At 47.7% G+C, this 18080-nt stretch overlaps 1 protein-coding gene across 2 annotated transcripts in view; it reads right to left on the reverse strand.

The window, feature by feature from the left end:
• Positions 1–18080, reverse strand: part of LOC119383854 (uncharacterized) — a 773402-nt gene that overhangs the window by 737782 nt on the left and 17540 nt on the right. For both annotated transcript variants that reach the window (XM_049412685.1, XM_037652128.2), the window contains exon 3: positions 12832–13128. In XM_049412685.1, coding sequence (XP_049268642.1) covers positions 12832–13128 — 297 coding nt within the window. The remainder of the gene's footprint in view (positions 1–12831; positions 13129–18080) is intronic.

Here is an 18080-nt window from a genome sequence, read left to right on the forward strand (position 1 = left end):
CTGCACATCAACGAAGCAAAAAATGTCCCTTTTGCGATGTCTCAAAATAGTGTCAGTACTCCTTTAATTATTGCAAAGAAGCCAAAATTTCGTAGAGTTACCGACCTAGGCATATACGCTTTGAAGAAACGTTTAACGCCCGAAAGATCAGTGACTGCCAGTGACACGGACTACTTGTGCTACGCGTGCTTTTGCTACCACTGCAATGAAAGATCTTCACGGAACGCACGGTTTAACGATGACATTCTTATGCCCCCTGAAAAAGAAATCGACAACATTAACCAGATCACTGCGACTACCGGTGTACGTGCGTTCAAGTCACCTGAGAGGTGTTGCTGTTTCGAACTCAATCGGTCTGAGGACGCGAGAACAAGCTCTCACTGCGCCGTCTCTTACAATGCGCGCCTGCTCGGGAGCCCCGCGCTCGCGGCCGCTGCAGTGACCAAATAATTTCAAAATAACGTCTTCAGTGCCGGCGACACCTTTTTCGGTACCTGCTGGCCTTTTAATAAAAAATCAATTCAATCCTGCCTGCATTTTATACACTTGCTGGGCAAGAAGTCGGAATTGCCAATCCTGCCCAAGGGTCTCTTTGGAGGGGTCGTAAATATTAGTGCAACGACATTATGCAACATGTTTTCAATGATTATGAAAGCTGATGTGGAGGACAATAAGTGGACAAAGTTTAAGAAATATGAAAAATGGGTTTTTTTTTTTAATTGTTGTCAGAAGTTTTCATTGTCCGGTGTTTTCTTTAACTTAGCCCGATCATATCTCTTTACTGAAAAGTTATATAAAAAGTTATATAAATATAAGATTCGGAAGTGTGGTAGATAAGCATGCGAAGAACGTAATGCGCAATTTTTGTCGCTCTGCTACAAGAATTTTTCGAGATAAAGACCTTCAAAGTAAAGAAAATAACGTCTCCTGGGCCAATTTTCAGGTTTTTTTATAAAAACATCTACACAAGACATCAAAACTAAAAATACCTGAGCAGAAGCAAAAACATGCATATATTTAGTTAAAGAAATTTCACCTACCTAACTTTAATATATTTTGTGCAATTCATAACGAAAGTTGGCCAAAACAGCAGAGCGGGTGAGCGCTCTACTCCACCTCTTCGTCATTATTGATTTCCTGTGCTTCGAAAAACTTTTTGGCGGCAAAACAAATTGCGGATCTCTTCTTTTCACTCATCAGGCAATAATATATAAAATTTTGAAATAAATTTGAGAGGTCGACCAGCCATCGATTGTTCGATCTTACGTGGAATCACCCTGCCGGTATGGACCCTGTGTTGCGCGCACGCCTTCAGAGGATCTCCAACATGATTGACCCATACGGTGACACGTGTCACATCTTTTCGTTTTTCCAGTCGGTGCTTTTGCAGCCAAGCATTGATGCGTGAATGCCATCCCAAAACACTGTCAGATTCAGTCCGCGCAGCTTATCAGACCGCTAGGCGCGACTGTGCTGGTACGCTAGCGACTTGGCACTTGCGTTACGGGCCGCAGCTGCCGATTCGCAAGCGCGCACATGCAGGCAACACGACGAAGAACAGCAAGGAGCGCGAGCAGCTGCTTGCAGACTAACCGGAAGTCGTAGGTTCTTGTTCCACCAATCGCAGCATCGCCTGCATACCACATCACAGATTCAACACGCTGACGTCACACACGTCACTAGGCCGACCGGAAGGGCCCAGAGAGGAGCAGAAATTGTTTCTTGGAATTTGTGGTGCGCCCGCGGCTTCTAGTGCTACCACGTGTGGCATCGTTGATCGTGACAGCATTCTGCACACGATGCGCGTGTTTACTTGAAATGTTTGAAAAAATGTCGGAGGTGGTTTAGGGGCCCTTTAACACTAAAGGTCTGCCACTCATAGTTTCAGCCACACATCAATACCTGAACTAGTGTTTAGACAAACCATAAATTTCATCTGAAGCTCCTCTATAAGTTGGTTAAAGGACTTCATTATGTTCCCAATATTGATTTCTAATTTCAACATGTCTCCAACTGAAGACACAGCGCTTGATAACCCATGTGATTTATGCTTAAAATGTACTGGTGGGCTACTTGGTTGATCATCATATGTGTGTATGTGCTTTCGTTTCGTGATTATCTTTTCATCCGGTGTGCACTGCTATATTCTACATTGATCTCTGAATTGAGTAGAGTAGAAGCACCTAAATGCCAAAAGGGGACAAGGAGCCAATACAAAAAATATTGCAAACTTCCCACTCATCAATATTTTTTAGTTTCTAACATTTGTCTACGGAATAAGCATAGGTTAAAATTTTGCACTCGTACGTTTTTGTTCCTTGTCGCCAGATTGCGATTTCACGTTCATTTCACTGAATGAATGCCAACTAGCTTACGCAAAACCTTTTCATGATATCTCAACTATTAAAGGAGCACCGACACAAAAGTTTTACTTATTGTTTTTTCTGTTGCAATACGTAGCTAACGACCCACTTATCACGGCTCGAAAGCTCGCTTGCTCGAGCATGAGACGGTTAATTATTTGGAGACGCTTTTACAGTGCTCAGTTGCAATTTTGGTTTGAGAGAGCGCCGAGTGAGGCGGGACCCAGAGTGGTTTTCATGTAAGCATAGCTGGCTATGTGAGCACACAAGACTGCATGCACATGAGCACCGCGTTGACAACTCTTTTCAACAAAGGCTCCCTGAGTGCTGCTATTATCCCCTCTAGGATTTTGTAAATATGTGTTACCCGCAGAAATGCACAGCCGAGGCAAGGACGTCAGCCTTTGTACTCCCGTGCAAGTCCATAAAGAAGGTACCTTTTCTTTCCATTGAAGAGGTCTCCTATGCTCGGGTACAAGTCAAGAAATAAAATTGGAAGTGTATCTGCATACTTCGCTGCAAATGTCGATAGTCTTCTGCCGGGCTTTATCGTGCATAGCGTCGCATTTTCAGCGTAGCCTAAGAAACACTAGGGTCTTTAGAATTACGTATCTATGTATTTTCTAGTAAAGGAACACACCACCCAATACTTGCATATTGATGTTGTGCCTCATATATGCGTAATATTTGCTTTTTGATCGACAATGTTCACAAGTATGAATGCAGCTACCAGTTCAAGATGGCTGGGCATTCAGCAAATGCTTAAGCTTTGGCCAGGTGGCTGAATCGTGCGACAGACAGACAGACCAAAATTTCTGCAAGTATCCCAAGAAAAACTATCGTCTTTAAAGCGGCTTTTCGCTGTCAAAGGAGCCCCCCTACAGTCAATGGCGTCGCCATGTCATCATGATGTCACGGCCAACCGCTTTGCGCCTACAAGCAGCGCTTGGACCCAAGCTTCTCCGAGTGCGTCTGCGCCATAAAGTAGTTCCTCTCAAAGTCTCTATTTTGAGTGAAGATAAAATTTCACTTCAATTTCTTTTATTTCCCCGTTAGAATAAAACATGTGAAAAAGTTTATTGGTCAGCTAGAGTAGTGAATTGTAGCTTTATTGCTGACGGTGAAGTCCTGCTCTTCCAGGTTCTCCCTCAACCTCTTGATTCTGGTTTTGCACACTGCCGGCTTTCTTTTCTGCCATGAAGCCCGACCAGGTGACATCCGGCATGTGTTTTATCACTCTCGAGTGAGGACTGTGGTTTGTTACCATCCACGCCACATTGATGGTACCAGAACAAAAGTGGCAGTGTCATCTGCAGCTTCAGATGAGAAATGATCCGGAATGCATTCTTCAGGTAAATCTAAGTACAACATCATTGGTACGTTTCCGAAAAAATAATGTGAAAAATAAACACACTATCCAGGAAAACGTATGATCTAAACCCAGTAAAAATTGAGGCTCACAAGCCCACACTGAGGTACATGGGCAAAAAACATTTATTTCTCAAAAAACATAGTAGTAGAACTCTTTGATTTTCGAACTTCTGGCAGCTTGCTGGCAACCAGTCTGCCAACTGGGTACAGTACTGACAGAAAACAACGACGTGGTAATGCGTCTTGAAATCCCAAGACAACCCGAACAGTGCAAAGTCGAATGCTGGGACAACCAGCATGAACGTAAAAAAATGCTACCGCCGTGGCAGCAACCGAAACTTTGCACCGCGTGAGCGTCGGTTCTTTCTGCATTGCCGCTTGGAAATACGGGGCTAGGTTTACCGAAGAGCGGAAGTGATATTCTCGAGCATACGCATTTGGGATACGATCATGTACGTTCGCAACGTCACACGCGACTCGCCCCGTCCGTGAAGCTCTGTGCAGTGCATGTAACAGTTACGGTACAACACGATGCGAACTCTTGCGAAAGTGACAGTGTCTCCGACAGCAACAGCTGCTCACGGCTATTGCAGATTATGTTTCACACAAGCGCTAATCAGGTTGCGTACTGCCGTAACTTGATACATGCGGCGGTACGCTCGCCGTCACTCGTAAGTGCACCATCTCGCACGATGGAACGGACTTCAGAAGATAACGAGTAGTGGCGACCGAAGGTGAAGTCCCCCAGAGTCCGCATTGCGATCCATTGAGTCCTCATAAAGATGGCGGTGAGTGCGCATCATCTCTTTTTGGCGTCTGATAGCCAGAAACTTTCCAGACATCTTCCAGAACAAATTTTTCCTGGCAGATTCTGGCAACCTGTGGGTAGGTAGAACTGTCCAGCCAGAGCAAAATGAACACCAACTGGAAGTGTGCCGCGTGATGGGCGGAGCAACCCGAAAAATGAACACGCTCTGAGAGAAAAGTGTGGAGCAAGTGACGTTTTATCAGCCATATCCACTGGCATAGGTCAGCAAATTCATTCATGAGTTGACTCACTCACTCAGACTCACATCAAGCCGTGAGTCTGAGTGAGTCTGGCTGAGTACAGTGAAAGCTCGTTAATTCACACCTCGTTAATTCGAAATTTTGGATAATTCAAAATGGTCGCCGCAGTCCGGTCCGCAGTGCATAGGAGACCATGTGTAAAACGACTCGTTATTTCGAACAGAAATTGCCGCCTCTGCAGATAATTCGAAGCGCGCGCTGCCGAGCGTCATCGTCGTCAAACACCAGTGGAAGCTTTTACGGACAAACTATAGGTGGCACGACCGGTTTTTTCGAGCTTTGATGCTCGGTGCTTCAGGTGGCCTCCGCGCAAAGGGCGAGCAAAGTATGGCCTCCAAAATCACGGCAGCAATTTTGTTCCGTCGCCTTGCCGCTAGCTGGCGCCACTTGTACTATACGTGGGATGATGAAGCAGCGGAGTGGCGGAGTAGTCCTAGGCCATACCCGGCGGCGTCACTTTGTTGTTCGAGCACGCTGTTTGTTCCCGCCGTCAACGCCGTCTTATTCCGCATCAAAGTTGCAAGATGCTGCGGGGCAAGCACTACTGTGCGAAGACTGTCAAGGAGAAGGTGGAGATTTTGCAAGAGGTAGACCAAGGGAAGTCGAACAAATATGAAATTGCAAGGAAGCACGGCATACCTCCGAGCACGTTGTCAACATACATATGGAACAGGACGGCCATTGAAAACGCCTATGAAGCCGAGGATTTTGGCGCCAGTCGGAAAAGGCTAAGGACAGCGAAATTCCCGGAACTGGAGTCAGCTTTGATTATCTGGGTTAAAGAAATGAGAGCCCAGAGTATCGCATTGAGCGGACCTATCATCATGGCCAAGGCAGCCGATTTCGCCCTGCGCTTGGACATTGAAGACTTTGTCGCCTCCGAGGGATGGTTTCATCGTTTCAGGGAGTGGCACAATCTCATATTCCGCACGTTATCCGGCGAGGCAAAGGAAGTGGACGCCGAAACATGCGCTACTTGCAGAAGCGACACCCTGCAGCAGTACTTGGAGAGCTACTTGCCACAGGATGTGTTTAACGCTGACAAGACAGCGTTATTTTTCAAGTTGCAGCCAGACAAGACGATCACCTACAAGGGAGACAGCTGTGCCGGCGGCAAGCGCAGCAAAGAGCGTATCACTGTTCTGGTCGCCGCAAATATGACCGGTACGGAAAAGGTCCTCCTTTTTGTGATTGACAAAGCGCACAAGCCAAGGCGCTTCAAAAACATTCGGTCACTCCCGACAGAGTACGCCGCAAACAAGACAGCCTGGATGACAGGTGACCTATTCAGGAAGTGGCTATTGAAATTCGACAGGCGAATGGAACTGGGCGGCAGACGCGTTCTTCTTGTCGTCGACAACTGTTCGGCGCACAAAGTCGACGTTGAGCCGAGAGCAACAAAGTTAGTGTTCCTTCCAGCAAACACGACTGCGGCCCTACAGCCAATGGACCAGGGTATGATAAGGAATATCAAGTGCTTTTATAGGCGTCACATGCTGGAGAGAATGATTTTGTGCGCGGGCGACAGGAAGGACTTCGGCATTATGATGCTCACTGCCATGCACATGTTGGTGCGCGCATGGGAACAGGTGATGGCGACCACAATTGCAAACTGTTTCCGCCACAGTGGATTTGCAGCTGGAAGTGCGCAGGATAGTTGTGACGTCGGGGTGGACGGGGCTGAGGAGCTCATGCCAGTGGCATTGCGCGGCACTCTTGAGGGCATAAGTTTTGCCGATTATGCTGAAGTTGACACCTCCGCATCGGTGTGTAGTGCCCTGACTAATGAGGACATTATCGCTCGAGTAGCCAGTGCGCAGCCTGTTGCTGAAGAGCCAGAAGGTGAGGAAGACGAAGATGACGAAGCGCCTGTGCGCCCGCCAGCTTCTGAGGTGATGGAGGCACTTAATGTGATGCGTCTCTTCTTCAGCTTTGAAGAGGATGAAGAGGATTCCCTGCGCCGCGTCCGCACGCTGGAACAGAGAGCCGCAGGTCTGGCATTCAGAGAAAAGAAGCAGATGGTCATTACCGACTTTTTTGGCCAATAAATATTTTTCGTGCCCCCACCCCCGAAATCCACCCATTTTTGCTCACTTTCATTATTTCGAATTTTGTTTAATTCGAAATTGCTCAGCGTCCCCGTGGAATTCGAATTAACGAGCTTTTACTGTAATATGTTGGTAAGTTCGAGTGCGAGTGAGTCCGGCTGAGGAAAATTTTAGTGAGTCTGAGTCCGAGTGAGTCCGGTTGAGGAAAATATTGGTGTGTCTAAGTCCAAGTGAGCCCTTAGCGCAAAAGCAGGGTGTCTACCAAGTTGACATCTCTAAATTCCCTGAGTTTTCCTGGTTTTCTCTGAGTGTTTTTGTTAAAATTCCCTGAGTGAAACAGAACTTTGTTTTATGTCAAGATGGGTAGACACCGTGTCGCTCGGTGATGTCACTCTCTAGTATGCACGTTAAAAAACAAAAATGACTTAATCCCATTTGAATAGTATAAAGTACAGTTAAATCTCAATATATTGAAGTTGGCAAATGCGGCACTTTACTTCATTATATCTAAACCTTGTTAAACTGAAATTCAACCTTTCATACAAGGCACAGTTACTGAAGGATTCATTTTACAGTGAAAATGCCACAAGAATGCTCGACTAATACGGCAACCCGAATAAACTTCTTTTTTTCCTTTCGTGAAAAAACATCAATTTTGTTGAGCCTGAGGTGCAGCAATAACAATTATATGCCTTGCCAGAGTGTCACGTGTAAAACCGAAACAAATTCAGGTTTAACGCACTGTGCAATTGCACTTATTGTGCCGCCGTGGCTTGTCATCAAAACCTCGCGCATTGCCCAGAGCAGTGTGACGCCGATGCTACTATCATGTTGCCCAGCCAAACCATTTGCTCTACACGAACGCGCAACTGCAAAAACCGTCGCACGTTAGAAACAAAGGTCACAATTTCACGGCGAGGGCGAGATAATGAATATAATAGCAAGAAATAGAAATTTTATATGAATATCGGCTAGCAGCTCTCACTCTCAGGAAAAGCAGCTGCTGCAGTAAACTGCGTTGGGGGGTTAGTTGGTACGACATTAGAATGGTAATGAACTGCACGGTTGACGGAACACAAAAGGTAGTAGTACACAGGATGAGCGCAGTCCTGTGTACTACTACTTGTTGTGTTCCGTCAATTGCGCAGTTCCTTACAGCTGCTGCAGTAAGAGAGGTGACCTATCTTTGTATAGCTCAGGGGTGGATCCAGATGATCACCTTGGGGAGGGGGGGGGTTCTATCATCCGATCGGTTAGGGGGGGGGGGTGCAAAGGCTGACACCAGTGCATTTTAGGGAAGTCACGCAGATTTACAACAGCCCAGAGGCGATTATGGCGGCGCCTAAGAAGCCTTGGTTGGAAATGTGCATAGGGAAGCAGGAAAGGGTGGAGCGATGAGGAGAGAGGTAGAGAGGGGACAAGATTCCTCTTACCCCTTTTGGGCAGTGGTAGGCAACAGAACCTGACAAAGGGGGGCAAACTCAACAGGGAGGCTCACAAAGGAGGTGGACGACAGGGACTGAAGGGAGGGGGCGGGAGCTGCAGGCTTTGGGCGGGGGGATCACTCCAACCCCCCCCCCCCTCTGGATCCGCCACTTCTATGGCTTCAACGGCAGTTTTGCAATAAGAGCAGTGCACCTACAAAGGTATGAACAGTCTGCTAATCCCCTCCAAAGACACCACCGCACACGCGACCACACCCGATGGTACCAAGTACGCACTTCCTGTCAAACTCACGCCGCGCCCGCCCCCCTCACAAACCCTCCGGCTCCTATCTCCATGTGCCTATCGCGCGAAGGAGATGGTCGGCTCGTTTTATCTCTGCTTGAGCCCCGTTCGTCGCCAGCGCTCCCGCGCTTTCACACGTGCGGGGTGGTGTAATCGCGATTTGGATTTGATATAGAAGATTATGGCGAAGGCAAAAAGTTCCCCTAGAGTATCTATATAACTCCAACGGCAAAAAAAAAAAAAATAAAATAAACAGAATGGCTGCGGTATACGATCACATGAAAGCACGACAACAGCCTGGATTATGGCACATCTGCTTATGGTGGCCACATTTCTGCTTTCAGACATCGCGTGCCGAATCGAGCAAGTGGGACTCGTGCCGGTGTCGCGAATTTCCGTCGCTGCTATATATACACTGGCCCCGAAGAGTCTTGTGATTCGGCTTTGCAGCAGAAGATCCAGATAAGGAGTGGTGCGGATGGTAATTGCGAGCTGCAGACCCAAAAAATATCGGTCGACTGCCTAAAACTTATTTCAGAAGTGCACTCAGCAAAAAAAACGAAGAAAAAGCTTTCACTTGCTGTAAATGCAATTGTTAGTTACGCTCGCTCTCGCCTGGAAATTTATTCTATTCTTCACGGAGTCCTAAATGGCATCCTTGAAGCTCGGCATCAAAGTGAGTGAGCTCTCCGATAACAGCCAACAAGCGTCGTCGTCTTTTTTTCTCGCCGATCGGGATGGCTTGCAAGATACCAGCCTTGTCGACGACATCCGCTTCCTGAATGATCGCGATCGCTTGCAAGATAACTCAAGCTCGTTGCATCTACTGCTGCTGACTCTACAACTAATCATGCCTGTTACTTGACACACGGCGGTAACAAGAACACCATATCGGGCGTTAACGCAGAGCACGCGCGACAAAGAGTACAGAACTACAACGCGTAGTCACAGAACACCCTGACAGCATTGCGCGATACAATGTGCCGTGGTTCATGGTTCCCGCATGCAACGCATTAACCGGATGCTTTCATAATAATATCTGGGGTTTAACGTCCCAAAACCAAGATATGATTATGAGAGACGCCGTAGTGGAGGGCTCCGGAAATTTCGACCACCTGGGGTTCTTTAGCGTGCACCTAAATCTAAGTACACGGGCCTCCGACATTTTCGCCTCCATCGAAAATGCAGCCGCCGCGGCCGGGATTCGATCCCGCGACCTTCGGGTCAGCAGTCGAGCGCCATAACCACTAGACCACCGTGGCGGGGCAACCGGATGCTTTCCCACTCCACCGCTCGGAAGGCGAGGAGAGCATCGAGGTGCGCCCTTTCACTGCAGCCGCAGCAGCCGTTCGATTGGAAAAAAAAAATGCGTTCACAAAATCTCGAACCAGCTCACTTTCATCTGCTGCTTGTACGTCGCGAGGTCGTGGCTGTTGATGTTCAGGGGTCAACGATAATTTAGAACACTTTAGTTTGGCAGCTGCAAGCGGAAGCTCAATCATCAGATTACGATAGCGCGCCACACTCGTCGCGAACATCGCAGACGTGCGTAGACGCGCATGGAACATCGCAGATGTGCGACTGTAATAGCGTTGACTCGTTGGACACGCTGTTAGAGGTTCTTATCAGCACTTCAGAGCTTACGACGAAGACCACCGCAGGACAACTCTTTGTACTCGCAATCGAGCATGACGTACTTTGAAACATCAGGCACCACGGCCACGCACATCGCAACCGAGCTTTCTACTCGATGTTGTGGCTAGGCCTAACTCCGCTCACAGTGTCGATGTACGAGACAAATGCGAACTTTGTGGGCAAGAACATCACGCTAGCGGACATGCGAAAGCGAAGAAGTCGCAATGTCCTTCGTCGCAAGCAACGAATCGCATCGCCTGCTGGCTCCTCAGAACTGCAGATGGGCATTTTGTGCATCGGCAGCGGCATCCACGGCCAAGCTCGCTGCGCAGCAACCGCCCGGAGAAGCGGTGGCAGCGGCTAGCAATTTCGTGCGTGAGCATCCCAAAATGCAACACCAAGCATGCTGCGAGCCGATTTTTTGGCGCTACTGCTAGGCATAGCTGATCATTGACAGACCGGAGATCGGCGGCCTTCGTTCTTAAATCGGAACGTCGATATCCGCTGCGCGCTGTTCTCATCCCGAAAGTATGCTAAGCGATGTTTGAAGTCGAAAGTTATTGAATTTGACGTGCCCGTGGTAGAAAAGTCCGCTCTAAAGGAGGCCTGACCACCTTGCTGGTCTGACATTTTAGTCAATTACAGTAATACCTCGTTAACTCGAAGTAGTAAAAACCAGAAAAAATTTCGAGATAAGCAAAGTTGGGCAAATTCTATTGAGAAGTTCAGTTCTATCTAGAAACGTTATTCCTACTGACCAGTTTCTTAGCAGGAGCGCCTAACTGGCTCTTTGTAAAGGTTTTGAAGAAAAATAATGACATACCAGCGCTATTAACCAGCTGTGTTTTTCGGCACTGCCTTTTTATTTAGTGCAGAGAGACCGACTAAGGCTGGTCTGCCTCTCAGTAACACTTGCACCTAGCAAAGCTTTCTCGAGTTGCTTAACACATCGCATGTGCCGATCATCCGCGCCGCTGCACTCAAATTTATTTCGCATCAAGCGAAACATGTTTCTTGTTTTGGCAGATTCGTCACCCCTCGAGTAGCTGCGTCGACGCTGCCGCGATCACTGTGCGTGACGCCACGTTGTTTGGCTTAAGAAAATGGTCAAACCAGCCGATATTGCAGGCTAGATCAGTTTAGCCCACCGCTAAGTCCCGAGAATCGGCCTTATCTGTCGATGTGACTGGAAGGGGCTCCTCTCGCACGATGCCACACATTCAGCGCCGTTTTGACGTCCGGAAACTTCCAGCCTCGAATCCGTTTCTTTGATTAGGGCTACCTTTCTTTGCAGCATCAGTGACTTGCTTTGCTTTGGTGGCGTTATCCTCACCACATCGCACGACCGATGAAAAAATCCTCGCGACGTGCCTTGCGTAAATAAAATGCTGAAATCGCATCTCTGACTGTAAACAAAACGTGTACAACCCGAGCTATTTTGCAGGGCCTGCTTATGTGCACGTCTAAAGCGTCACATGACGTGACACAGGGTTGCTCGACAAAGTTGGTATGCCGCTAGGTTTCGCCTTTACTTTCGGGAACAGTGTCCACTTCGTCGTAAACGCGGCAGCCTCGCACGAACCTTGTGAAACGTATGACATTTTGCCGCTAGTATTTTGTGAAACGGTTCGGCGGCGAAGTTTTGGTTCCATTCTCAGTCGAGATTTCGAGATAACCGAAAGTGGGCATGGAAATACTTCGAGATAAAGGGCAATAAATACATTGCACCTATGGGAAATTGTTCGGTACCGCGGAAAACTTCGACTTAGCCGATTTTTCGAGATATGCGAGTTCGAGTTAACGAGGCATTACTGTATATCCGAATGTCCGTTGTACCAGAATCCATTGTAAACGAAGCTCAATCGATGGAACAAATACGGAGGTCGGCATAACGCCGCAAACCGGTATGCAATATCCGAATGTCTGTTGTAAACAGATCCATTGTAACGAGGTTATACTGCAATTGACACCGAGTAGGATGCTCCATTTTTAAGTTTGCTACAGTAGTGGCATAATCTACTGAAACGAAGCATGGCCAACCTTAAATTATATGGTTTGTTATACCCAATGATTAGTTAGTTCTACAGGTGCTTACATTCCTTTCACCTCATATATACAGCTTTTAGTTTACAACACTCGCTTCTTCAAATTTTGTTTCATTCGAACGCAGCAGGTATCTTCGTGACATTAGAATTAATTAGCTTTTACTGTATTAGACATTTCCTTTAGCACTGCACCATATCGCACAACCACGTCAGGTGTACACACACAGTTAAAAACAGTACATCATTGCAGAGCATAGCCTGAGGTAGTTTTGCCATGGTCAACTGAAACATACTTATAAGTCAGGGAAGATACTATACTACATGCATTGCAGCTTGCGTTCTTGAAAGGACAACTTCCAGAGGTAAAGCCCTGTCTCTGGCCAGTCTTAGAAAGAGAATTTCCCTACCAGCACCAAAACTTCAAGACACCTTCCAATAGTTTTTCAACTCGCAAAATGCTACTTACGAGGCCTCCTTTAGAGCTGCACAAAGACACAAACAGTTTTTTTTTTCTCAGGTAATCTAGTGCAAAATCCAAACGTACGACACTGCGACCACTGACACAATCCTCACCGTTCCAGTAACATGGACGTCCACAACTTTAAGCATTTTCAGTGTGCTGGTTGCAGCCAGGCCGTCCCTGAGGACCTCCAACGATGCCCACACATCACCAATCAGCTGCAGGGAATCCAGCGTCAGCTCCCGCAGCTGTGTTGACAGGAGACGGCAGATGACGAATATGGCACAGGCCGTGATCCTAGTGCGCAGGTCGCACTGGCTCAGACGCAGGCACGTCAACGACTCGTTTGAGCGCAGGGCTTCGCAGAAAAGAAGCACGAAGGTACTCTGGCGCACCGTCGGAAGCACAAGCTGCGAGAGGGGAAATCAGGAAAGGATCGGGCATACAGTGCAATCCACCAACTAACAACGTTTACCAACCTAAAATTTCAATTTCATTAACATAGTAATATGTAAATTTGTCACAATTGCAAATAACACTTTTTAATGACTGGTGTTATTGATTTGCTGATGTATTTTGAAAATGTTGTCTATAGCAGGTTTAACGTGAGCCCTAGTGGGAGGGGGCATACCTGCCCATACAGAATTAGCAACAACTCACATACGAAAAAAATGTGTACATTTAGGAGAATCCAAAAACAAGACATTATATGCTAGTACACACAAGTACCATATCTTGCAGTGTATAAGACGCATCTTTTTTCCTAAATCTTTGCTGGTGTGTCTTATAGACGGAGGATTTCATATATGCAAAAGGTCATGCGATTTTTCCCGACCAATGTGTCCACATTTTATTCGCAAGTACAATAAACTGTGTGCAACAGCACTTGTAGAAAGAAATTTAATCTTGTTATAACAATGAAGGGATCATGGTCTCAGAATTTCGGCTACTTGCTGTTCAAGCAGTGTGCTGGCCGTGGAGGTCACAGCCTCAATAAAGGCCACCATCGTCACGTGCACTGTTTTGCTGTTCGAACTGTTTGTTTTTAAATAAAGCATCAAACCCACGGAATTGATGCGGAACTAATGCAAAAGGGCACCAGGACATTTCACTGTAACACTGTAGCACCCACGATCTACCAGTTACGAAAACAAAAGCATCACTTCATTGTCAACATTATCCGTTTCTGCGCAAAAAGTCTCAGCAGTCCAGCAGTAGTCGCAGCTTCCGACTTCCAGTCGCCATTTACCTTCTGCACACATCTGTTTAGGCGTTTGCCCTCAGACAGGATTGTTGTTTATGTGTTCCTGCCAAGCCTCATAATGCGGTACAGGTCATGCCAAAAATGCACTTCAAGGTGCTTACAACGCCACATAAGAGTTACTAAGAGGCTGACAATGGTAACCCAGCAATGCTGCCAACCGAAGTGGCAGAACTTCTGACAGTGAGCTAGGGGATGCAGCCTTTAATGGCTTCGAGTGAAGTGCAACAAATATTGGTTTTCTTTCCACACAAATCGTGGAAAGGGGCTGCATCTGAAACAAAGCTGCGACATATACACCTGATATATAAAAGCAAGGGCCTTGTCGCAGTAGACTTCATGCCTTCAGGTAGCATGTGAGGGTTTATTGGTAAGCTGCCTGCTCGTAAATAAATATCACGTGCTTCGCGATGCCAGCTACCGAAAAGAGCATTTTGAACAATAATGACGTAAGTACTCTAACGTGAGTGCTGACGTTACGTCCGACCATAAGTTACCCTTTAAACGCCGGTGTTGTCGAAGTGCCTGGTAAGCCCAAGATGTGCACACAGCTACTACACTTACAAAAGCATGCCGATCCACCTCGCAACGCTTGGCTCAAGCAAAAAAGTGCAGCATAGAAGTACTCGCTGACTGCTTCACAAGAAACCGATTCCTACAAGGCATGGGATCGTTAAGTCAAACCATAAGTTACCATTTAAACCCCAGTGTTGTCGACATGCCTGGTAAGCCCTTGATATGCACACGACTACTACACTTACAAAACACGTCGATCCACCTCGTACCGCCTGTCTCAAAGCAAAAAATGAAGCACAGACAGCTACTTGTTGACTGCTTTGCATGAAAGGGATTCCCACAAGGTGTGGGATCTGCCGAATTTTTTTATCCACTTTATTTCTTTCTACTTATATCACAATTATACACAAAAGTAAATAAAAACTACAAGTACTATCCCCTATGACTCCCTTGGCTTCACTGTCTGTTGGTTTAATTGGATTTGCTTGTTGTATCGCTTAAATGAGGATGCTGTGGGTTAGGCACCGATAGGCTGCAAGTTTTCTTGTTTACTTTCATTTCCATTCTTGTTTCTACATTTAAATTAAAAATGCAACAATTATTTTCTGCCTGGTTTCCTTGCCTCGATTTGTATTCAGGCAAAAATCAAGCCACTCAAGCCCGTTATTTTTTTCACTTGGACAAGCTTATCTAAAAATGCTCCACATGCGCGATGTAAACTATACGGAAAAATGATAAGAATTCTTGTTTTATAATAAAAACACTGGGCCGGGAGCGTCCGAACAGGGACAGCAAGAGCTGTACAGGCGCAGGCAGTGTTTCAGAAAAAACAGTCCGGGCAGCTACGGCTCGTGACTCGAGCAGAGCTGGCGATGTGGCTGCAGCGCTGGGCATTCCTCTTCGCTACAATCGTCCCCGTCAAAAAAGGAGCCATCCTGGCGACTCATGGTGAACACAGTACAAGCGGATCGTAGTAGGGCTTCAGATGCTGTACGTCGACGGTTTCACGACCACGAAAGCGTTGGTCTGTAGGCGGTGTAACCGGTTCGACGACGTAATTTACAGGTGACGTCTGCGCAACGACACGGTAGGGTCCTTGATATTTCGAAGCAAGCTTGGAGGAGAGGCCAGTAGGGACAGCTGGAACCCAATGCCACACAAGGGATTCTAGAAGAAAGTGAGGATCAGGGTACGGGTGGTCATCGGCACGACGAGATTTTTGTTTCCATTGGTCTACGGTTGTAAACGAGCGGGCGAGCTGACGTCACTCCTCGGCGCGGCGGGCAACTTGAGAGATGGGCGTAGGTTCAGGTGAATCGGGTCAGTATGGCAGAATGGTGTCGAGGGTGGTAGAAGGTTCTCACCCATATAAGAGGAAAAATGGTGTAAAGCCTGTAGTTGCCTGTGGAGCCGTGTTGTAAGCGTACGTCACGAAGGGCAAAATTAGCTCCCAGTCAGAGTGATCAGAGGCAACGTACTTAGAAATCCTGTCGCCTAGGGTGCAGCTGAATCTTTCTGTCAAGCCATTGGTTTGAGGATGGTAGGCGGTAGTAGTGCGATGAACGATATGACATTCAGCAAGGAGTGTGTTTACAACCTCGGAAAGGAACACACGTCTCTATCGCTCAGAAGTTCGTGGGGTGCGCCGTGATGGAGAATGAAGTTCCGCAGGAGGAAAGATGCTATATCACGGGCTGTGGCAGCAGGCAGAGCGGCTGTTTCTGCGTATCACATCAGGTGGTTGACGGTGACGACTACACAGCGGTTTCCGGAAGCCGTGAATGGAAGAGGTCCATACAAGTCAATGCCAATGCGGTCGAAGGGCCTGGCCGGGCACGGTAGTGGCTGGAGCGTACCAGAGACGTGCTGAGGAGGAGCTTTGCGTCATTAGCACTGTGGGCATGACCGAATGTACTTGCACACAAAGGTGTACATGCCTCGCCAACAGAACCTCGAGGAAAGTCGGGTGTGTGTTTTGAAGACGCCCGCATGTGCACACTGTGGGTCAGCGTGAAAGGCTGAACATATTTTAGCCCAAAGATGTCGAGGTATCACCAGCAACCACTTGCGGCCGTCGGACATGTAGTTTCTGCGATAGAGGAGGCCATCACGGGTCTCAAAGTGAGTAGCTTGACGACGCAAGTCTCTAGAAGCTGAAGGAAAAGTCGACGGGTTGGAAAGGAATCGGAGGAGAGCGCTGATCCAGGCATCCTTGCGTTGCTCCAACACCATGACGCAGTCAGCTGGAAACGAAAGTACTTCGTCCACGGCAGATAGGCAGGCAGTGCTGTCGGTTGACACAGGCGAGCGTGATAGGGCGTCGGCATCGGTGTGGCGGCGGCCCGACCTGTAGACAACGCGCATGTCGAAATCTTGCAGCCGCAAAGCCCAGCGAGCTAATCGGCCGGAGGGGTCTTTCAACGTGGATAACCAACAAAGCGCATGGTGGTCTGCGACTACGTTGAAGGGGAGGCCACACAGATAAGGTCGAAAATTGCCAAGAGCCCAAATTATGGCCAAACATTCCTTCTCTGTAACAGAATAATTAATTGGTCTCTGCTTTAGTGAGGGTGCGGCTTGCATATGCGATAACATATTCCTGGAATCCAGATTTGTGCTGCGCAAGCACGGCGCCAAGTCCAACACCGCTGGCGTCGGTGTGGACCTCAGTCAGAGCAGTAGGGTCGAAGTGATGCAGGATTGGCGGTGAGGTGAGCAGATGGCGCAACTCTTGAAGGCATCGTCACAAGCGGGCGTCCAAGCGTAACTTTTCGAGTCACTCCATAGGAGCTGATTCAAGGGAGCGGTGATCGTCGCAAAATTCTGGATGAAGCGGCGAAAATAGGAACAGAGGCCAAGGGAGCTATGAAGTTCTTTGAGAGACGCAGGTTTAGGAAAGTCAGCAACTGCCCGAAGATTGGCGGTGTCGGGAAGAATACCGTCTTTGGATACAACACGGCCAAGGATGGTGAGCTGCCTTGCACCAAAGCGGCATTTCTTCAGGTTGAGCTGAAGGCCAGCGTCAGTTAGGCACTGAAGCACTTCCTCTAGCTTACGGAGGTGCATAGGAAAATCTGATGAAAATACAACCACGTCATCTAGGTAGCATAGACATGTTTTCCACTTAAGACCTCGCAAAATGTTGTCCATCATGCGCTCGAATGTTGCGGGCGCGTTGCAAAGACCAATTGGCATGACACGGAATTCATAAAGGCCATCGGGTATGATGAAGGCCGTTTTAGGTTGGTCGTCAGGCGCCACGGGGACTTGCCAATAGCTGCTCCATAAGTCAATAGAAGAGAAGAACTCCGCGCCTTGAAGGCAGTCAAGGGCATCGTCAATTCTCAGCAAGGGATAAACGTCTTTTCGAGTGATTTTGTTGAGACGGCGGTAATCAACGCAGAAGCGGATCGACCCATCCTTCTTAACGAGGACAACTGGAGATGCCCATGGGCTATTCGAAGGCTGGATGACGCCATGCTTCAGCATGTCAGCTACTAGGTCGTTGATTACCTGGCGCTGTCGTAGACACATGATACGGTCTTTGTCGCAGTGGCGCGCTGGTACCCGTGTCGATGCGGTGAT

The sequence above is a fragment of the Rhipicephalus sanguineus genome, chromosome 2, assembly GCF_013339695.2.
Source record: "Rhipicephalus sanguineus isolate Rsan-2018 chromosome 2, BIME_Rsan_1.4, whole genome shotgun sequence".
In the NCBI taxonomy this organism is placed as follows: Eukaryota; Metazoa; Arthropoda; class Arachnida; order Ixodida; family Ixodidae; genus Rhipicephalus; species Rhipicephalus sanguineus.